This window comes from Ammodytes marinus, assembly GCF_949987685.1.
Source record: "Ammodytes marinus genome assembly, chromosome: 3".
Taxonomy (NCBI): domain Eukaryota; kingdom Metazoa; phylum Chordata; class Actinopteri; order Uranoscopiformes; family Ammodytidae; genus Ammodytes; species Ammodytes marinus.
Window position 1 is genome coordinate 26,730,602 of NC_137232.1, and position 19,245 is coordinate 26,749,846.

At 41.5% G+C, this 19,245-nt stretch overlaps 2 protein-coding genes across 3 annotated transcripts; one reads left to right on the top strand and one right to left on the bottom strand.

Moving 5' to 3' along the window:
* Positions 1–9,154, bottom strand: aasdhppt (aminoadipate-semialdehyde dehydrogenase-phosphopantetheinyl transferase). 2 transcript variants are annotated; one of them, XR_013845520.1, is made up of 8 exons: positions 8,794–9,154; positions 8,572–8,685; positions 7,961–8,090; positions 5,293–5,414; positions 4,247–4,408; positions 3,405–3,519; positions 1,086–1,154; positions 781–823 (listed from the first exon to the last, which is right to left on the bottom strand). XR_013845520.1 is itself a non-coding variant. In XM_080053054.1 (7 exons), the coding sequence occupies exons 1-7, from the start codon at positions 8,935–8,937 to the stop codon at positions 623–625; spliced, it is 942 nt and encodes a 313-aa protein (XP_079909180.1). In that variant the 5' UTR covers positions 8,938–9,154; the 3' UTR covers positions 1–622. The 2 variants fall into 2 exon arrangements, 1 of the variants encoding a protein (XP_079909180.1); XM_080053054.1 differs by lacking the exon at positions 3,405–3,519 and having other exon boundaries at positions 1–823.
* A 941-nt stretch (positions 9,155–10,095) lies between these two features.
* msantd4 (Myb/SANT-like DNA-binding domain containing 4 with coiled-coils) lies at positions 10,096–14,600 on the top strand (the record flags this gene model as incomplete). Its single annotated transcript, XM_080024825.1, has 5 exons — positions 10,096–10,116; positions 10,647–10,769; positions 11,480–11,575; positions 12,120–12,422; positions 13,757–14,600. 5 exons carry the CDS (start codon positions 10,096–10,098, stop codon positions 14,531–14,533), a joined length of 1,320 nt encoding a protein of 439 aa, XP_079880951.1. The 3' UTR covers positions 14,534–14,600.
* Between the last annotated feature and the right edge of the window lie 4,645 nt (positions 14,601–19,245).

The following is a 19,245-nucleotide window of genomic DNA, read 5'->3' on the forward strand; positions in this document are numbered from 1 at the left end:
TTATTACCCATCTCTCTCTGCACATGTTAACACAGAGAGGAGGGTGAGAACAGGGCTGAAAGGATGAGAATCCAACAGAAACAGAATCCAAAATGTAGCTTTGCCCTAATTATCCAGGGATTTGACTAAACTGAAGTAAATAGAATTTTGTTCATTATAAGCTGTGAATTTTTCACGACATGTTACACATTATGTATGTATTTATTAGCATTACAGATTTCTTATAATCAATGAATTGTTCGAAGGAGGATGAGGCGTACATATACATACATAATTAGTTTTTATTTGAAAAATACATCTTACTTAAAACACAACCACACATTGTGATGGGAAGTTACAGGATACACATCCGTCTGGAAGTGAGTTTTTCTTATCCTGCGTTTGAGTCTTTCATTGTCTGAACCCAGGTTTTGAAGATTGAAGGTGTCAGATGCTGTATGGATTCTAAAACCCTCTGAGACAAACCTTTTTTTTGGGGGGCTTTATAAATAAACTTAACTCCAACTACACTTGTGTTGAATGACAAACAGCTTTACCGTCAGTTTGCATGTCTGTTTTTTTTTTTTTTTGGGCACTTCTTAGCTAAAAGGCGCGTGTGTGTGTGTGTGTGGCAGGTGAGTAGTCAGCATGAGACAGGTGGAGGTGATTTGGACGTGTGGGCATCTCTCTGTCTCTGAGGAGCTTGGGCCTTGGTCTGGAAGCTGTCCCAGTAGGCGGGGTCTTCTTCTGTCAGAGGCGTTGCCGAGGCGATGAGCTCGCTGAATGACAGCAGCGTAAACGTGGCGGGAGGAGGAGGAGGAGGAGGAGGAGATGGACCAAGAGTCTGAGAGGAGGAAAGAGAAGTGATTTAGTGTAGTGTCTACATGATGCTGCGACAGATGATTCATCTTGTTATTAAGTTATTAAATCCTTTTCTTTTCATATACTGTATGTATGGCTCTGCCTTTACAGATAAGTCGGTACCAGTGGCACCTGGTGAATACAAGTCCTTTATTCACTCTCTCAACAGCTTGTTGCTAACTGTGTCTGTGTGCTGGTTGATGCATAGCAGTTAGTGTACAATGGCCTTCACATTGTGTCCTTACTGCTGAGCCCGCTTTGTCCGTCAGTCCGAGAGCAACGGCAACGTGATGGTCCTCATCCAGCATGCTCTCCTGTAGAAACACACACACACACACACACACACACACACACACACACACACACACACACACACACACACACACACACACACACACACACACACACACACACACACACACACACACACACACACACACACACACACACACACACACACACACACACACACACACACACGTACGTGAACACATGCGCACTGCACATGCAAATATGCAACCTACATATCAAACTCTATTAAAAAAAATCACCTTCATACTTACAAAACAGCACAAATAACATAATGACAAATAATACATTGGTTCATCCTTGTCAGACATTCGTTCACACATTCATGCAAGGCGCGTCCACTTGTGCGTAATCTACTGAATATATACATGGTTATTCTGTATATCTACCTAGTATCGGTTTCTATGTTTTGGAAGGAATGTGAGTGAAGGTTCAGTTAGTTAAGATAAGCACTGCGTTTAACTGTCACACTACGCTTGCCGGGAAAATAATGGTGCCTGCAAAAACCAGGAAACATCAAGCATAAATGTATTCACTGAAATATGTCAAAGCCTATCTTAAAAGAGTTAAATCCACACATCATGTATGATTAATTGTTGAGTGGAAAAAAACTTAGGGTTATTATGTGAATCTATGTAGTAATGCTCCTTATTTTAACATAAAACATGCTACTGATGTTATTGCATCATATATTCACATTTCAGGGGTCATCCCATTGTAAATCCATTCTGTTGAAGGTTTTTTGTTGTTTGGAATTTTGTCCATTCTTAACTTGTACACCAAATACAATTTGTGTTGCAATAGGCTTTGTGACTGGTAAATAAATATAACTTGGACATTAAAGGCCAAAAGCTGTGGGGAAAAACAGGTGGTGTGTGTGTGTGTGTGTTTGTGTGTGTGTCTGTGGTAGGGGGTTAGTTACAAAATGGCAGAGAGTAAGGGTGCATAGACTTTCTCATTTTGCTGTGAACAAGAGAGGCTCTGTAACAGTATGCGAGTTATCACGTCCCTCAGTGTCCGTGTCTAGAGGATGCAGGCGGGTGAAATCGCCAGAGGTCAGCAGGAAGTAATAAGTGTCACGGTTGCTCTGTGATCTAACCAATCAGCACGCAGCGAGCCAGAGGACGCGCGGTCAACCGCACCGCTGCTCCTTTCATCTCTCTGTTAACACTTAAGAAGCTCTGAGTGTGTCTATCTGTGTACTACACAAATGCCACAAATCGATTGAGTTCGGCTCATTTGACCTCTCCGGGTCACTGCGTCATTCACTGATCACAAATATTGATGTGTATCATTGTGCTTAATGCGGACATATGGCGAATTGACCAGCTTCACTGGGGTGTGTTAGCTGCAGTTTAGAAATGATGGTCAGGAAGCACATACTTTAATGTGTTTGTATAATTACACTTTACTGTATTAAGCTACTAAAACGTAAGCTTTTCAATTAATGATTCTTCTGAATAGTTTTGCCTGTAAAATGTTAAAATGTGAAATTTCTAAAATTGCCAATCACCAACATCCAGACCGTCCTCAGATGCACAAGTTCAAAACTCTACACGGATATAAAGCAACAGGAAATCAGAAAAAGGGTTTAAGATTCTGGTTCCAAAAAATAGTTGGCATTTTTGCTTGACAAGCCAAACAATTGTTTGATTATCAAAATAAATATGAAATAAACCAGCTGTAAATATGTATAGTATGTCTTTTTATTTCCATCTTTGCTTCACTGTTTCTTCATCCATATCCTATGTTGCCATTAGTCCACTTTGACCTTTACAAATCTATAGTAAAAAGAAAATGGAACCGTACATTTCTACCTGCGATCGATATAAGTGAGCTGTTACACTCTAAAACACTAAAACAGCATTAAGCCTGATGACCTCCAGAGGGAGAGAGAGAGATAGAACATGTACCATTAGGCTTTTCAAACCTGTTCTAACCTTTTTAGCAGTCACTTGTTAATCCCCCTGGGCACTGAGGAAAGACTGAGGGGAGGGAGGGGAACAGAGAGGTAAAAGAGAGAGGAGAGTGAGTACGGTAAAACAAAGACAAGAGTTGAAAAGAGAAAAAAGGGGGATATTGGACAAAAACAAAGGAATGAGAAATAGAAGGGGGAGATGAGTGGTGTGCAACAGATGATTCTTCCACTCTGACACTCCTCTTGTTGTGGTGTTAGGAGGCCTGCGGGGCCACTTGAGAGAACCCCTATTGCACTCTGCTCTGTGTGTTTCTCCATTAGACCCCCTGTGACTCACTTTGCAGAAGCTTTCAATGAGGGTAGAGCTGCCGAGTCTTTTGAACCACTGCTTTTAGGCCCTTCCGTCCGTCCGTCCATCCATCCATCCATCCATCCATCTTGTAAATATCAAACTGTTAAATACAGTATAATTATAAAATATATTTTGTTTTTCTCCATATAATACAAAATTGGCTTCAGTATTCAGCCAGATACCATCTTAGTGTTCAAAATAAACCTCAAAAATGGTTTTACACCTGTTTACACGTCAATAATCCTATAACCCCTTGGCGACTTGTCAGAAGGGGGTGTAGAAACTGACTTGTTGGGGTTTTCCAAATTGGCCATGCGTTGGATTATTTCTAAACCTGGTGCAGTGACCTCCTGAGTGAATTTTGCCGCGTTAAGGTTGCCAAGCAACCAGCTGGAGACCAGCTGAAATAACAGAAATTAGATATAACTTGTTAATTTGAGATCTTTAGGGGTGTTGGTCGGCAGATTTTATAACCATCAGATGGACGAAGGCCAGCTATTTATTCAGATTATATAAAACAGTGCAAAGGATCCACATGACCTATGCAAAAGTGGGAATAAAAACCACAGAATGTTAAACACGCTATGACGTTAGTAAAGGTCCCAGAAAATAACTCACCAGTGAAAAAAAAACACAGATGCAACCTTTAGGGAGCATGGGAGTCTTGGGATGAACTGCTGTTTACATCAGACAAACCAACAGTGATCTCTTTGGAATGTTTTCATATCTAATGCTGTTTTCAAATAGGGAAATTAAATAGAAGTCTTTGTGGTTAGGTTTTTTTTTTCTCGTTTGTCCCTTTTTTTTACCCTTCTCAACAGACTCACTTCAAATATCCAGCCCTCTTCTTCTTCCTCATCTAGGTGCATCTTGGTCTGGTTCAGCACCAGTCCCTGTGTGAGCGCTTCAGGGGCCAGGTGAAACTCCACCCTCTGTAGGTTGAAGCCCAGACCTGTGCCAATGGCTTTGATGAAGCTCTCCTTCAGGGCCTAGGGGGCAGAGAAGCAGGAAACGCCAGTCAGCCAAAGCCAAAATATCACTAGTTACACGACATACAAGGGGGAACAAAACAGCTTCTGTATCTGTGACAAAGCTGAGAATGGCAGTCTGTTTGTGCTCCTTTGTGTGTGTGTGTGTGTGTTTTGGCTCGGCAGCACAATAACTTAAAGCCACAACAGATGGGAAGCTGTGCACACATGTATAACAGCGTGTATACAAAAGGGTGACTTTGGACGAGCGTGTGAATGTGTCTGTGTGTGTGTTTGCCTTCGGCCAAAACCAAAACCCTGTTCGGCAGCCAATGAGCCACAATAACAGTATTACAAGTCTAATCGCCATGGCAACTGACCAACTCTGCCATTAGTCAACAGTGTGGTGATGATATCAGAGCTTGACGTCTCTTGTGCCGCCCTCTCAATCACACAGCATCTTTACTTAGCACCACGGTTGCTTTCGCCGTCCATCTGTGTGTGTGTGTGTGTGTGTGTGTGTGTGTGTGTGTGTGTGTGTGTGTGTGTGTGTGTGTGTGTGTGTGTGTGTGTGTGTGTGTGTGTGTGTGTGTGTGTGTGTGTCGGCAAGAGAGAAAATACTTGAAAGAGACAAGACAAGGACAAAAATGTAGTAAGGGTAAAAGAATGAAAGGACCATTGTGCATCTGTGATGACGATAAACTGCAGAGGTACAGAAACAGGAGAAAATGGACAAATATAGGAGTTGATGTATAATAAATATGTGTGTATTAGGCATTGTTATTTGCTCGCTATGTGTCCCTTCACACACACTCTCGCATGAAAAAAAATAAAATGCCCCCCGTGGTGCCCCCCCCAGCAGTGATTGCAATGTGATGTCAGAGAAGTACGGTTGCCGTGGTTACCCAGTGGCGGTAGAATGCGGCGAGCTGCTGCTGCTCCGAGGCCGCTGATTGGATGACGCTCCACTCGTACGCTGTGAACTGACGAGTCATGATGCGGAAAAACTCAGGCACCGAGCTGCTACCTGCAGGAGGAAGAGAGGGAGGAGAGAGGTGTGAGAAAGGCCAGAGAAAGGGTAAAGAGGAAGTAGGATGGAGGGAAAGGGAAGGAGGCAGACCAAGGGAAAAGCAAAATGGAGTCGAGGAGGACAAGGACGTGTCTGATATAAGAAATAATAATCTCTCCAAAGATTATTTTGAGATTAGGGTGGACTGTTCACTCGCTCAGAAAATAGAAAATATCTCATGTACGACACACACACACACACACACACACACACACACACACACACACCCTTGGCCTAGACCTTTTTTACATACACAAGGCAACAGCAGCCCCTTGTGTTGGAGTCGGAGAAAACACGGGCAATACGTCTATGTCAGGGGTGGCCAACCAGTCAGAGACTAAGAGCCACATTTTTTACTGTGTTACTGCAAAGAGCCACATCGTACACACGGGTACACATGAACATCCCCCCATCCCTTCCTCATACACACACACACACACACACACACACACACACACACACACACACACACACACACACACACACACACACACACACACACACACACACACACACACACACACACACACACACACACACACACACACACACACACACACACACACACACACACACACACACACACACACACACACACACACACACACACACACCTCTGCTCAGTCAGATTTACTGTAAATGTCACAACCAAAATGATAATGCAGTAACGGCCTTAACTATGTTTCACCCGTTTCAGTTGAATTTTATATTATTATTATTTTTTAAATAAATAATGCTTGTGCATGCTACCAGGCCCAGGGGCACAAGGGCTCAAGGGGGCCCTAAGCTAAGGTACTGATAACTTTACATGTCTTATAGTCAAAGAGCTCAGTCACTCATGTCAATAAAAGGTTCCAAAAAGGAATAGCCTAAATATAAGGAAATAAATCATCATGGGCCCCTCAACTAGTAGGGGAGAAATACAAAAGCAATTGTAAAGCAACAGCATTATTAGCTCTGTCTTAGGGGCTTCATGAGGGGCCTCTAAGGCCCCCACACATACAGGAATAAACTTTCTATGTGTAAATTCTATACTGTTCATAAAAAGTAGCTATCTACCCTTTATCTGTTGAAATGGGTCTCTCCATCATATAACATGGGTCTGCAGACCAATCTACTGTTTTTACAGTTGCAGAGTAAAGGATGCTGCCTGCTTAAGAAAAATCAGAAAAATAATGTTCCTTCTGCAGCTCAAGATTTGATTTAGCCTCTAAATGTTCCTCTCTAAGTGCATCAGATTGATGCATTTTACTTTAAAACGGTACACATTTTCTTCCAGTGTGCAATGCCCTCTGACCCCCCAACAAGGACCAGGGTCCCTCCCACAGTGTCCCAAAATCATCTGGGAAACACTGACTTTCTTAATATGTTTTTTGCCAATAATTGTATGTATCTGTGCGGAAAAGTCAGTGTAACTGACTGGATAGGTAGGAGTGGGGGGGCCCTTTGAGAGTCTTGGTCCAGGGGCCTATTATCTCATAATCCATCGAAGAACCAACTGGATTCCACAATCTTTTTAATTTTCGCATTATTTATTAAAAAAAAAAACTCTCTCACAAAAAAACTCTCTCACACACAAACTCTCAGTTCAACCAAGTCCACAAACAAAAATATAACAATTTACAATAGCGTTTTTCTCTTACTATGCATGTTGCTTAGTGGGACATGGAGTGAGCTGAAGTGGAGCTGAAGATTTGAAGCCTTGAAATGCGCTAATGACGCCTGTCATATAAGGCAGAATGGCTTGGTATAACGTTCAACCAAAAATATAAACTCTCCCACTCTGTTTCGGAGCGAACTTGACACAAATTGTTTACTCACGGAAAACCTCTCTCCAAGCTGAGCGGGCAGTTTTATGTTGCGTCCACACCAAACGTTTGCGAACGTTATGTTGCGTCCTCAATTAAACATTTGCGAACAGGCATACACATACACATTAACAAAATAAAAAATGAAATAATAAACAACATGTAAAACTAACGTAAGAGCCGCATGAAACGTTTGCGAACATGCACACACATAGGCCCACACAAAAAAAAAAGTATAGGAAAAAAATAAAATAAAATTATAATCACAAAATTTGATATGAACTGAAGAGCCGCACGAAGCAAGGCAAAGAGCCGCATGCGGCTCGCGAGCCGCAGGTTGGCCACCCCTGGTCTATGTAGTAGACTACTCTACTGTAAATCTTGAGATTAGTACTTTAACAGAGTTGGAGGTTATACATTATAGCTTATAAACATTATTGTGAGTTAGTGGAGCAGACAAAAACATATTTTGTTGTCAGATCTTAAAGCTTTAATTTCGAACAAACTAACTAAAAAAGGACACAAACAAATAAAGAAATAAAGGTTGCTTTGAAAGTCATGATTTCACATGTTGAACCTTTTCTTCTTTTTTTAATTGCTTATTTACCAGTGGGACATATCTGAGGGTCTCACCAGACCTATCTGATATTGGTTAACATTAACAGCACAACTTCATCTGTTGACTTCATCATTTACCTGGCATGGTGGTCTTCATGATATCCACTCCCACCTGCAGCCCCTGCTCTGCAGCCAGTACGGCGTATTCCCCCTGATGGGACAGGTTGAAGCTCCAGGCAGAGGGCTCAGGACCTGCATCTGAACTGACCTGGGAGCAGACAGCAAGAAGAAGATGAACCATAAATGTACAAACAGTAAATAGTAATAGTAAATATTTTAAATTACATGACAAAAAAAGTTCTTCTGACAGTTTACACTTGAACTCAACAACTCATTCCAAGATTCATCTTAGTTATCCTATTAAAACTGTACAGCAAGTACATCAAACCCACATGTGCAAAATGTTACAACAACAATATTTCTGGTTATGCCCAATACAACATGCTACCGTGGCCTAAAACTGGATTACTGCCTTTTGACGACCACCACTGACCTACCACAGCCAGATAGGATAGTACAACATTTAAAAAATATACCAGAATATGAGAAGAGGTAGATATGTCAAATCATTCACAACACATCTAGAATATTCATGGAGTGGTGCAGACATAAAAACAGGCCATTTTCCAGTCAGTGTAAACCTGCTCAGACAGTGTGGAATAACAAGATGATTAAAAAGGTGGAATAACCTTTAATGGCGACGCCAGGTAAGGTTTTCCTCTGGGAGATCGTTCCAGTCTGATCTCCGCCCAGGGGATCCCCATCTTCTCACACACAAACCTCCTGAGCAGCAACCTGCCAGCCTGGTGGGGCAACACACAGAGAGTCAGTCAGTGCTTAACACTATGGGACCAAGGCTAAGATAAGACACTATGCAGAAGATGACACAAAGTAAACACAGTCAGACTCACCATGGCTGATTTGGCATCCTTGGCAAACACAAACTGTCCGATCCTCTCTTTCTCCTCGCGCTGGATGCAGCGAGCAGCCAGCAGCCAGTCGGACCTGCTCGGGCTCCAAGACCCGAAGCGAAAAGCCCAGCGAACAGAGCCCATCTCCCGTCTGCTCAGCTGGACTCATCCACAACTTGTCAGTGAGCTAACGTGAGCATCGCGTGCTAGCATGTAGCGTTTTATAGACCACACCACTCTTGTAATGTTTAATCTGTTTACATCAACTCAGTGCTGCTAATAAAGCTGATACACAATAATTTTGCTCTGTGTTTACATCTCAGAAGTTATTCATGGATCTGACTGGCGGTGGACAAGTCCGGCCAGGAAGAGCCCGGCGAAATTCTATGCCGTCATAAGTGGGCGCGGTGGAGGATTGACCAATCACAGCGACCGAAAGAGTGAGCAACTCACGATACGTTCAGGTGCTACCAAAAATATTGTAATAAAAAAGATAAAACAATTGTATAAAAACACATTGGTTGTTTTCTGACACTTACGATTGACTAGAGATGAAATTTTCCTTTTTACAGCAATAATTTATTGAAGCCGACTGGCTCAACAAAAGGTGCATCTTAATTTATATATTTTTTTATATTAGAGAAAACGTCAAGTTGGTTGAAATCCCTACTTGGCCCGAAATTGACCCTGTGCTCCTTTTAATAAATAAATTAAACGATTGTATTCATGGTCCAATTTTCTACTCCACATTATTGTTCAGCATATTTAGCTTTAGATTTGCATTTACAAACATTAGCTCCGTGAAAATGCTTTATTTCTGAGCCGCACATGAAAGCAGCATTACAATTGTAGTCTACCTCTACGGCGATGTTTTTGGCTGCGGTACATCTCTGTGCGAAAGGTGAGTGCGTGGTATTTACTATATGTTACAGATAAGGCTTAATTGGAGGCGATGTGATGGTGAAATTGGCAACACACGACATTACGTTACATTTCTGATTGCAGTGATGAGATTGGTTAGGCTTTGTCCGGTTAGAAAAAAAGAAAATCTCACAGTGCCTGGAAACACGCTATCTCAACAGGACATTTATGAAAAATAATAAACGAGTGCATAATCTATAAGCACATATAGATAATTTATCTACATACAACCTAACGGAAGAAACGTAGGCCTACATTACAAATACACCTAATAACCATCTTTATAGAGCCTACAACATCCTTTTTATTTGAATTATTTAGCCTATTTAGGCCTAGGCTACTATGTTTTTAACATGTGTTTTCTGCTTATAGTAACCAAATATGACAGGCAATAACTTCTGCGTAAGCGGTTAATTGTAAATATAGGCTATGTCTCTTTTTTCTGTTCACATCACATGTGTCTATCCTCAAAGAATCAGGATTTTGAGGTATAGCAAATGAACCTAACTTCAAACATGATTTGTTATATTAACACTAATGACTCTCTGTTTTACCTGCAGAGCCCTTTCAGCCTGTGATGCTTCTAAACAGTCTAGTCGAGGAAGTAGCCTACAGGTTGAAAACCCTGCAGATCTTTTCGACTTAAAACTCTTTGGCCTTAGCTACATGAAATCAATCAGGGCCTCATCAAGGCGAACATCTACACTCATTCCTCCCAGATGAAAACATCAAGACGAAGGACAGCTACACAAGCCGGACATGGACTAACCTTTACAACAAATATCTCCAAATATCTCTGCATCTGAAGAGGGAGTCCCCATATTCACTCTGAGCTGTGATCCATCTTTCTTTGAACCCCTGTTTCCATTGCATCGGCTCTATCCTCCCATATCTGTTTCTTTGCCATTTTCCGTCCCTTCCTCGCTGCCAAGCTGGATTTCCTTCAGTCAAAGCATCCGAGGAGGAAGAGGAAGAGCAACTACAGCGTCAGAGAAACACAGTCTCTCATCAGGGAGATCCACAAGAGGAGAGAGGTGTTGTTCTCCAGACAGCAGGTGTAGATTTCCTCATCTATTTAGGTCTATTTATCATATATTCTAGATTGAGACTTATATAGTGAGAGCATACTGTACATAGAATGCGTAATAATGATAAAAAAATTGTCACTTATCCTCCTATCCAATTAGCAACTAACTCCTTCCAAGTCTCTTTTAAACTTTTGTCAAATGTGTGAAATAAGGTTTTCAAACCAATTGTTTATTGGAAGTAATTTAACACGCTCATTACTGAAAAACAGCAGTACTGAATATATGTTTTTTTTACCTCAGAATTAATCAAATGTAGCCTAAAGAATTCGACACATTAACATCAGGGAGTCTTTGGCACAATTAACCGTCAAGCTCACCCCAAAATCAAGTAACAACAAAACGGAGTGATCCTACAGAAAATTCTATCAACTGGGTGGATATACTGGATATACTATTGTCCACAAGAGAGCACTCACTGCAAGATATCAATCAGCACACATTTCTTTACAAGAAAAAGATTTAAGGGACCCTGTTTTCAAAGATCCTGTTTTTTTTAATATGTTTTATTCAGGGTAAAAAGCTGATATATAATTATTATATTTTTTAAACTCTCATAAAGATATTGGTATTGGTCTGAAAACCTACACCCATAGTTAGAACACATTTGTCATTTAATCAGTGTTTGTTAGAATACAACCATCTAATTATTCCTTATCATTTTATTTGTGCGTCAACAGAACACCGCCATCAATGAGCTGAAAAGACAGGCATGGGAGGAAGTGGCACGAGCTGTCAATTCACTGGGGGAGGGAGAGCTGCGCACTGCTGCTGAGGTGCGTCTGCTTCTATGTTCACAGCGTATCTCTACGTGTGTTTACATTCATCCGCTCTCAATTCCTAAAGAGTTCACCCCCCTTCTCAATCTGTTTAAATCCCCTGTTAACCCAAATCCACAAAAGCCTTCTAACTATGTAATGTGGGGATTAAGTGGCTTGATAGTATGCATCTGAAAAGAGTTCTGCATTGTTATCAATCCAAATGAAAGATATGTGATTTTGATCAAACTTTACAGAAATTCGGTTTAGATGAGGCGGGCTATGCTCTAGTTCCTAGAACACAAATAAGTATTTTCTTACCAATCGTCGCCGTTTCCTGCCCAAACTGGGTCTGCTGCGAGGACTAAGTCTCATGGGGGGAGGGGACGCTCTAACCACCACAACACTAGCGCCCCCTATGAACATATATTTTTAATCAGATTCTTTGTAAAAGTCTATCGAGACACCCATATCATATATTGATTTTTTTTTACTATTGTAGACCATGTTTTCCATTGGCTTTTACACTCGCTTTTTTTCCTTTACGGATTCCGCTGGGCAGGTGAAGCGTCGCTACCTGGACTGGCGTTCCCTGATGAAGAGGAAGCAGCTACAGGCCGAGCTCTCCCTCTCCTCTTCCTCCTGCTCCTCCGTGGCCCTGAAGACAGAGTGTGATCAGTCGTCTCCGGAGCACGAGGAGGCGTCTCCTCTGGGCTCTGGCTGTGAGCAGCTGCTGGACCTGTCCGGCCTCCCAAAGGACTGTCACTGTGACTGGCCCGAGCTGGAGGCTTTGAGTGAGCCCGGCCAGCACGCCTTGATGGCACCGTCGGATGTTAAGATGGAGGACGATGTCACTGAATACAGAGTAAGGCACAGACAAGATGCTCACCCTCTTAAAGGTGCTCCGAGGAACTTTAATTTTTTGTTAATTCTTGCGTCCCTTTGGACAAAAGCGGTAGTGTTTTTACTATGCCAGCTATGGTTACTAGGTGAGCGTACCCATGAGAAAGGCATTAAGAAAAACTATATAAAAATAGCATTATTTGCATTGATGGTCTCATTTGCTGTTACATGCCATTTAGGATCATGAGGAAAAATTAGACTAGAAATATTTAAAAGTTCCTCGTAGCAGACTGTATAACAACACAAGACATGTATGTCTTGCACCACAGGTTCCCTCTTTAAATTAGATATCTGATTGAAATTAAGTGATTATAAAGTGAAATTTGCTAATAGATGAGGACAAGATAATTTTCTCAAACACCTTCATGCTCATATTAACACTGTTATGAGAAGACTAGAAGCTCCCATTGACATGCAAACATTTGCTAATGTGTTGATTAGCTTCGGTGATCATCATCTGCGGAGGTAGTTATGTTTAACATACAGTGATTACTGATTATATATGCCAACATGTTGTGTAGCTAAAGTGGCTCTTGTTAGTTTGGCCTTGTGATTGGGCTCGTGTAGGTTCACAAGGGAGAGAGCGGATTCAATTAAGAAGCGGTTAATTCACTAGGATTTCATTTAAACTTGACATTTAATTCTTATTGTTTTGCCTTGATTGCATTATCATCTGTTTTTCAGATCAAATCATGATCGGTTCCCTCTGCAGTATTTATTATAATCTTCCAACATCATTTCTCCCCCCAAAAATGCTTACCTTACCTTATTTCTTAACAGTGTTATTTAATTGTCTACGGTCTATTAAACTTCATGCCAAGACATCTGCAGTAGGAATAGAGGCCACAGTTACATGCTTACGTTGCCACTTGAAGGCATTAATTGGATCCCATTTTGGCCTGTAAATCAGTTTAAAAAAATCTGAGATACAAAAGACCAACTTAAAGTGACTCATAGGGCATTAAATGCTATAAATATTGTTTTTATAGATAAAGAAAGTGAAGCTGCAGAGGCATACATATCCTGACTATTTTGTCTCCAGTATGGTTTATCTCCAAAAACACAAAATCCTACATTTCCCATGATACAACTTGATTGTGTCCTTCTTCAGGGTTATCGTCTTAGACTTTGGAAGGTGTCCTCCAGAGCCACACTATACAACTGTTTTCACAAGCTGAACATTAGTACCTGTCGTAGTGAATAAACTGAACTTCATTTGTAAAATCGGTGGAGCGGCCATTTAATGACCTCACTCTCTCTCTCTATATATATATATATATCTCTCTCTCCCTGTAGCTGGATGGTGACGGCGACGTGGGGGATGGAGAAGGAGAAATAGACGAGGATGATATTCCCTTACTTCTCGGCGACATTGAGTCCCGCGGTGATATTTACACACACAGCGACTTTGGTGCCCTGGCCTGCTCAAAGGCTCAGACCTCCACCTTCAACCTACCGCTCCCCAGCAATAGCCTGATGGGAATGCAGGCCCACTCTGCGGGCGGAATGAGCGCTCATGAAGACTTGCGCGCGGGGATCATGGTCGCTGTGGAGAAACAGCGGCTTGAGCTTGAAAAACAGCGCCTCGCCGTGGAAACCGAGCGTCTGGCGGTGGAGAGAGAGAGGCTGGCGATGGAGAGAGAGAGGCTGGCGGTGGAGAGGGAGCGGCTCGGGCAGACGGAGGTAGAGAGGGAACGAGTGCAGTTGGAGAGAGAACGCTTACAGGTGGAGAGGGAGAGGCTGAGGCTCCAGCTCTGCAGCCAATCAGAGCAGGCGGACTCCTCCTTTAACCCGCCTCCCCAGCAAGGCCCGCCTTCTTCCTCCACGCCTCACCTATCCTCTGCTCAACATGACGGACAGATGAGGGCCAGAGAGAACGAGGAGAGCAAAGGATGGATGTCTGTGGTGGATCTGGAGGCCGAAAGGATCAAGCTGGAGAAGGAGAGACTGCAGCTGGAGAAGGAGAGGCTGCAGTTCTTCAAGTTCGAGGCGGGCAGACTGCAGATAGAGAGGGAGCGCCTTCAAGTGGAGAAAGAGAGAATGCAGCTTCACAAAGATCATCAGGGACACTGAGAGATATAGAGGAAATAAAGGGGACAGTTGAAAGTGACAAAGACATTAGATTCTCAACAGCTTTTATGACGTGATTTTATGACTTAAAAAAACTACCCACAATATGTTGATCTGCATCAGAGGCTGCTCTATTGTCAAGTGTCCCACACGCATGTCTTTCAGAAAGACGTGAGGCGCTGAACTTTGATCTGTCTTGTGTGGAATATGGCCAAGGAGAAGACTGAGATAAAGGGCTGACATATTTATGACCATCATGACAAAGCAGTGCCTTATGATGACTTCATAAAAAAACAGCAGAGGCCAACTTCTTTGGCATCTGGTTAGGTATAAACATGTTTGATTTATCAAATGTGACGTTTTACTAGCTACTCATTTCCACATCCCAAAAATGCTAACAACAAAAAGTGCAGTTAAAAAAAATTTAATGATGGGAGTATCAATGCAACAGTGTAGAAATCTTAATAATAAATAATGATGTTTGTGAAAAAATGGAATCATGATTTATGTACCAACTTACTGCTAATTCATATCTTGCATTGGAGGTTGCATATGATTAAGCTTTCAACATTGAAAAAAAACACACAACCAATACTTGTACAGTAAAACGTTCATGCTGTTTATGTTTAACTGCGTAGTGCTTGTGTTAAAATATGGTATGAATTGGAATGCTTGTTACCACCCATTTTAAACTGATGTTTCCCTTTTATTTTTTTACCCAGCAGACATTTTCGCTTGTCACAGCAGGATAAAGGACATATGTTAACTAATAAAATTAACAATCTATATGCATCATTTAAGTGTCCCAGTAAGTCATGGCATTGAAGCGGCTAAATGAAATTCAGCGATTATTCACACCTGTGCTTTTCTTACTGTGGCAAGGGAAAGTGTCTGTGAAATAAGGTAGGTTTGATGTTTTTTTGCCATCATGGTTTTGTGGACTTGGAAAAGAGTAACGAGCATCTGTGATGAGCAGCTACTGGAAGTTTGGTGTGCATGCTGAAAAGAAAATCCAGTGAAATACTCCTGTAATGTGTGCTATGTTTTCCTTTTGCTTTGTAGGTTTTGTAGTTCTAGAAAAATATTGTGAAATGTTACTTGCTAGTAAAAGAAATGTAGTCATAAACACATCAAACAGTCCAATATGCTATGCCTTTTGGTTAGGTTGTAAACAAATCACCCCCCTGGTAAATATTAACATGACCTTGCCTACAGCCCACTTTTATTCTTCTTTTGTATATCAATTCCATCCATGATATGCATTTATATATTTCTTCATACATATTAATTGATTTCTTACTCAGTTTCTATGTTTATAAGTTTGTAAATAAAGGTTTATTAAGGAAAATAAATGTGACCTCATGACCAATTTTGTAATGATCCGAGATGAATAAATTGGATGATTCGCGCCCCAAACCACTGCTTTTCAACCCCCCTCTGCGGTCTCCATCCATGCTCCCAAGCATTGCCTTTGATGAATACCGCTAAAAGAGAATAAGAAGATTATTATAATTTTGGTCTCCACTGTAATCTTTCCCTATACATAAGAAGAGACCAGTGTTAAAAATCACTTTAAAAGCATAACAACACATCTCTAAAGAGTCAACTTTTGAGGATTTCAGTGATACTGATGTAACCGAGTGACACTACAGCCTTTTTTGCATTTCTAATTTAAATTGTTAGTCTGTGTTTTAGAGGCATGAAAGAGTGGATAAAGTTACTACTGCAAAACTGGAGAAGGAATTCAAAACAGACAATAAAGCTGGCCAGCTTGCAATAACACTGAAACATCAAACCGATAAGTTAGACTTCTTAAAAACTCTCAAGTCACTTGTGCTGCCACACACACTCGCACGCACGCATGCACACACACACACACACACACACACACACGCACGCACACACACACACACACACACACACACACACACACACACACACACACACACACACACACACACACACACACACACACACACACACACACACACACACACACAAACACACAGAAACAGAGAGCAGTGTGAAAAGGATACATAAAAAGCTATAGAAAATAGAAGCCTTTCTTCAGCTCTGTCTGGAGTTAGAACTGAAAATCCTCTCCTTTGTTATGAATAGGATCCCTTGGCACCGGTTGCCTGCCGTGACCCGACCGACTGCTGTGTGGTCCGTCTGTGACATGGCAGCTGTGGCCACAAAAAATATCTCTGATACACATTTATTATGGCCTACTTCACCCACAATCTAAGCAGACAATTTCACAGTTAAAAGCTTTATGTTCAAAGGTATGAAAACACTTCAAGAGATCTCTTAGAGAATACATTTTGATGAAACTGCCACAGACTGAGATGCCCTCTGGTAGACTGTTTGACAGGAGGGGATGAAAAAAAACACAGCCCTTCCTCTTAGTTCAGCTTAAAGCTCTCTGCCCCTGGATTTAAGGACATAAAAGCACGTCTGATGCTCAGGTGATTAGAAAAAAAAAAAACATAATGGAATTTTAAAGACGGTATTTGAGTCTTTAAACAATATTCAGCTAACTCATCACATAGGGAACATGATATTGTTGTGGCCATTTGGCTTTTGATTTGAGAGGCCCACTGTGGATATGCTGCTTTTTGCACCCAGCTTCAGAAGACAAACGTGACATGCATTTATAATGAATGGCAGAGCTGGCTAGTTTGTCTTTCTCTTATCGGCCACTCTACAATTTCCTCTGAGATTTGCAGATGAGAAAATGGTAAATTGCTAGTATACATTTGAATATTTATCATTGACTGAGGGAACGCTTGGTGGCATAGAAGCAAATATTTATTTTCTTTTGTCATTGAAAAGATCTGAAACCACTCCTTTGGTTTTTAATAAACTTGTAATCATCTCCATTTGATTCACTTCTTTAATTGGAACCAAATTGATTTGAGTTACACACAGATTATGTCTCAATGAATTGACTGATTTATTCTTGTTCAATTGGAAAATTGTTGTCAGATTTATTCAAGCATGTAGAATCTCAGCTTTGTGTGTCTTTCTTTCTGTATGCGTGCATTGTTTGTGGTCAACGCAACATAGCAGCATAAGGCTGAGAAGGGTGTGTGTTGCTGGAATTAAATTTTCAATTTCCCTTTCTTATCAAAGACAAGTGAGAGCAGTGGACGTGGTCGTGATGGGAAAGGAGCTGAGGATGAGAAATCAGGGTTTGAGATGGATTCCCTTGAGAGAGGGATACAAAAAAGTGAAGAAATTAAATATGACAGGGCAGAGGAAGGGAAAAGAGAAAAGGAGCAGAGGAGTAGAGTGAGCAAAGGAGAAAAGAGGAGGGGCTGAGGAGAAAGGGGGATAATGCAGTGAGGTGAGAGAAGGAAAGAGAGACTTAGAAGGGGAGGATGAATTGAAAATAAAAAGGCTGTTGCACACTAGGGGAGATCGGGGCTAGTAAGCACACTTTTTATTCTAGTGAGAATTGCTCATCACGTAAACATCTTTCAATAGTCATTCCTACATTAAATTGAAGCTTAAGGGCACTCTTTCTAGCTTATTGTAATAAAGAAGAAATTAATCATCAAAGACACCCTTACACATTGAAGTGGTCGGTTGTCACACACTATGGGATTGTTTGTCACAATGTTATCTTAATGGGAATAATCTTAAAAAGAAGGCAAGAAAGCAGAACTAATTGTGAAAGTTTAATTGCATTGTCAAGTTGACAAATAGGCCTACATAACTTACTGTTTGTTCTTCTCCAGCTGGGGTGGAGTGCACTGAGGTGCAGTAGCCTTGGTCTAGTTTGGGATGCACTGGGTTGTTTTGATTTTGTTGCCCTTTTTACTTTTGCATGCTAGCTGCCTTTTCCTGCTCTATTCTTTCCTTCTCTGGGGTGTCAGTGAGGATACAGCTTGACAATTTCTTTCGTAATTGGGTTCCTTTTCTGGCTGCAGCCTTTGGATAACATGTGACAACCAACCCCCCAAAAAATGTGACAACCAACCGCAACTTGAAGTTCTTGCTAGCATCAAGGCCAACTACCATCTGACAACTAATTAGCTTGCTAACCACAATCTAAACTATAGGTTAACTTTCACTCCTTTTTAGGGTAACAAGTGTTTTGTTATAAACCCATTGTGTAAAAGCCTAGAAGAAAAATAATGAGGAGCTAAATATTTTCAATTTGACATGAAAAACACAAACAGTCCTCTCACCTCAAATTCAGCAGTCTAACTCCAAGGAAGACCATGTAGGTGACCTCTGATCCCAATTCCGGATATTTACATACCAAAATTTCACCGACAGCGCCTTCTGGTTCCGAGATATAACGATTGTGACAACCAACCCGTGTGACATATTCTCCCCTATAAAGAGGCAGACAGAAGGTGTGCACGGGTATGCATTCCCACGTGAAGGTGCAAGGTTAAAAGGGTAGCAGATCCGCCCCAAAATTGTTATTTTGCTTCATCTTCAGCTAAATGGGAAATGCATGTCAGTAATAACCCAGCGTGCTATGTGTGAGTGTGTGTGTGTTTATCCTTGTTGCGTGAGTGTGTGGGTGAGATGGGAAATCATGGGAAATGGTTGTCAGTGATGGCTCTGCATTAGAGGTGTTAGGTCCCCTTGGACCGGGTGAAAAGGAGCACAAATGGCATAATCCCAGCAGGGAACTTGACCCCTTAACTGCCAGTGTACAACAGCAGATAGTCTGCAGCGCGAGGCTTCAGATGCAC

What these genes read in the sequence shown, in the direction of transcription:
- aasdhppt (XM_080053054.1), bottom strand. Translation starts at nt 8,937, where the DNA reads ATGGGCTCTGTTCGCTGGGCTTTTCGCTTCGGGTCTTGGAGCCCGAGC. An exon ending in AGGATGCCAAATCAGCCATG is followed by an intron (nt 8,686 to 8,793) that starts GTGAGTCTGACT and finishes TTGCCCCACCAG; the next exon opens with GCTGGCAGGTTGCTGCTCAG. An exon ending in CCGCATTCTACCGCCACTGG is followed by an intron (nt 4,409 to 5,292) that starts GTAACCACGGCA and finishes TCTGCCCCCTAG; the next exon opens with GCCCTGAAGGAGAGCTTCAT.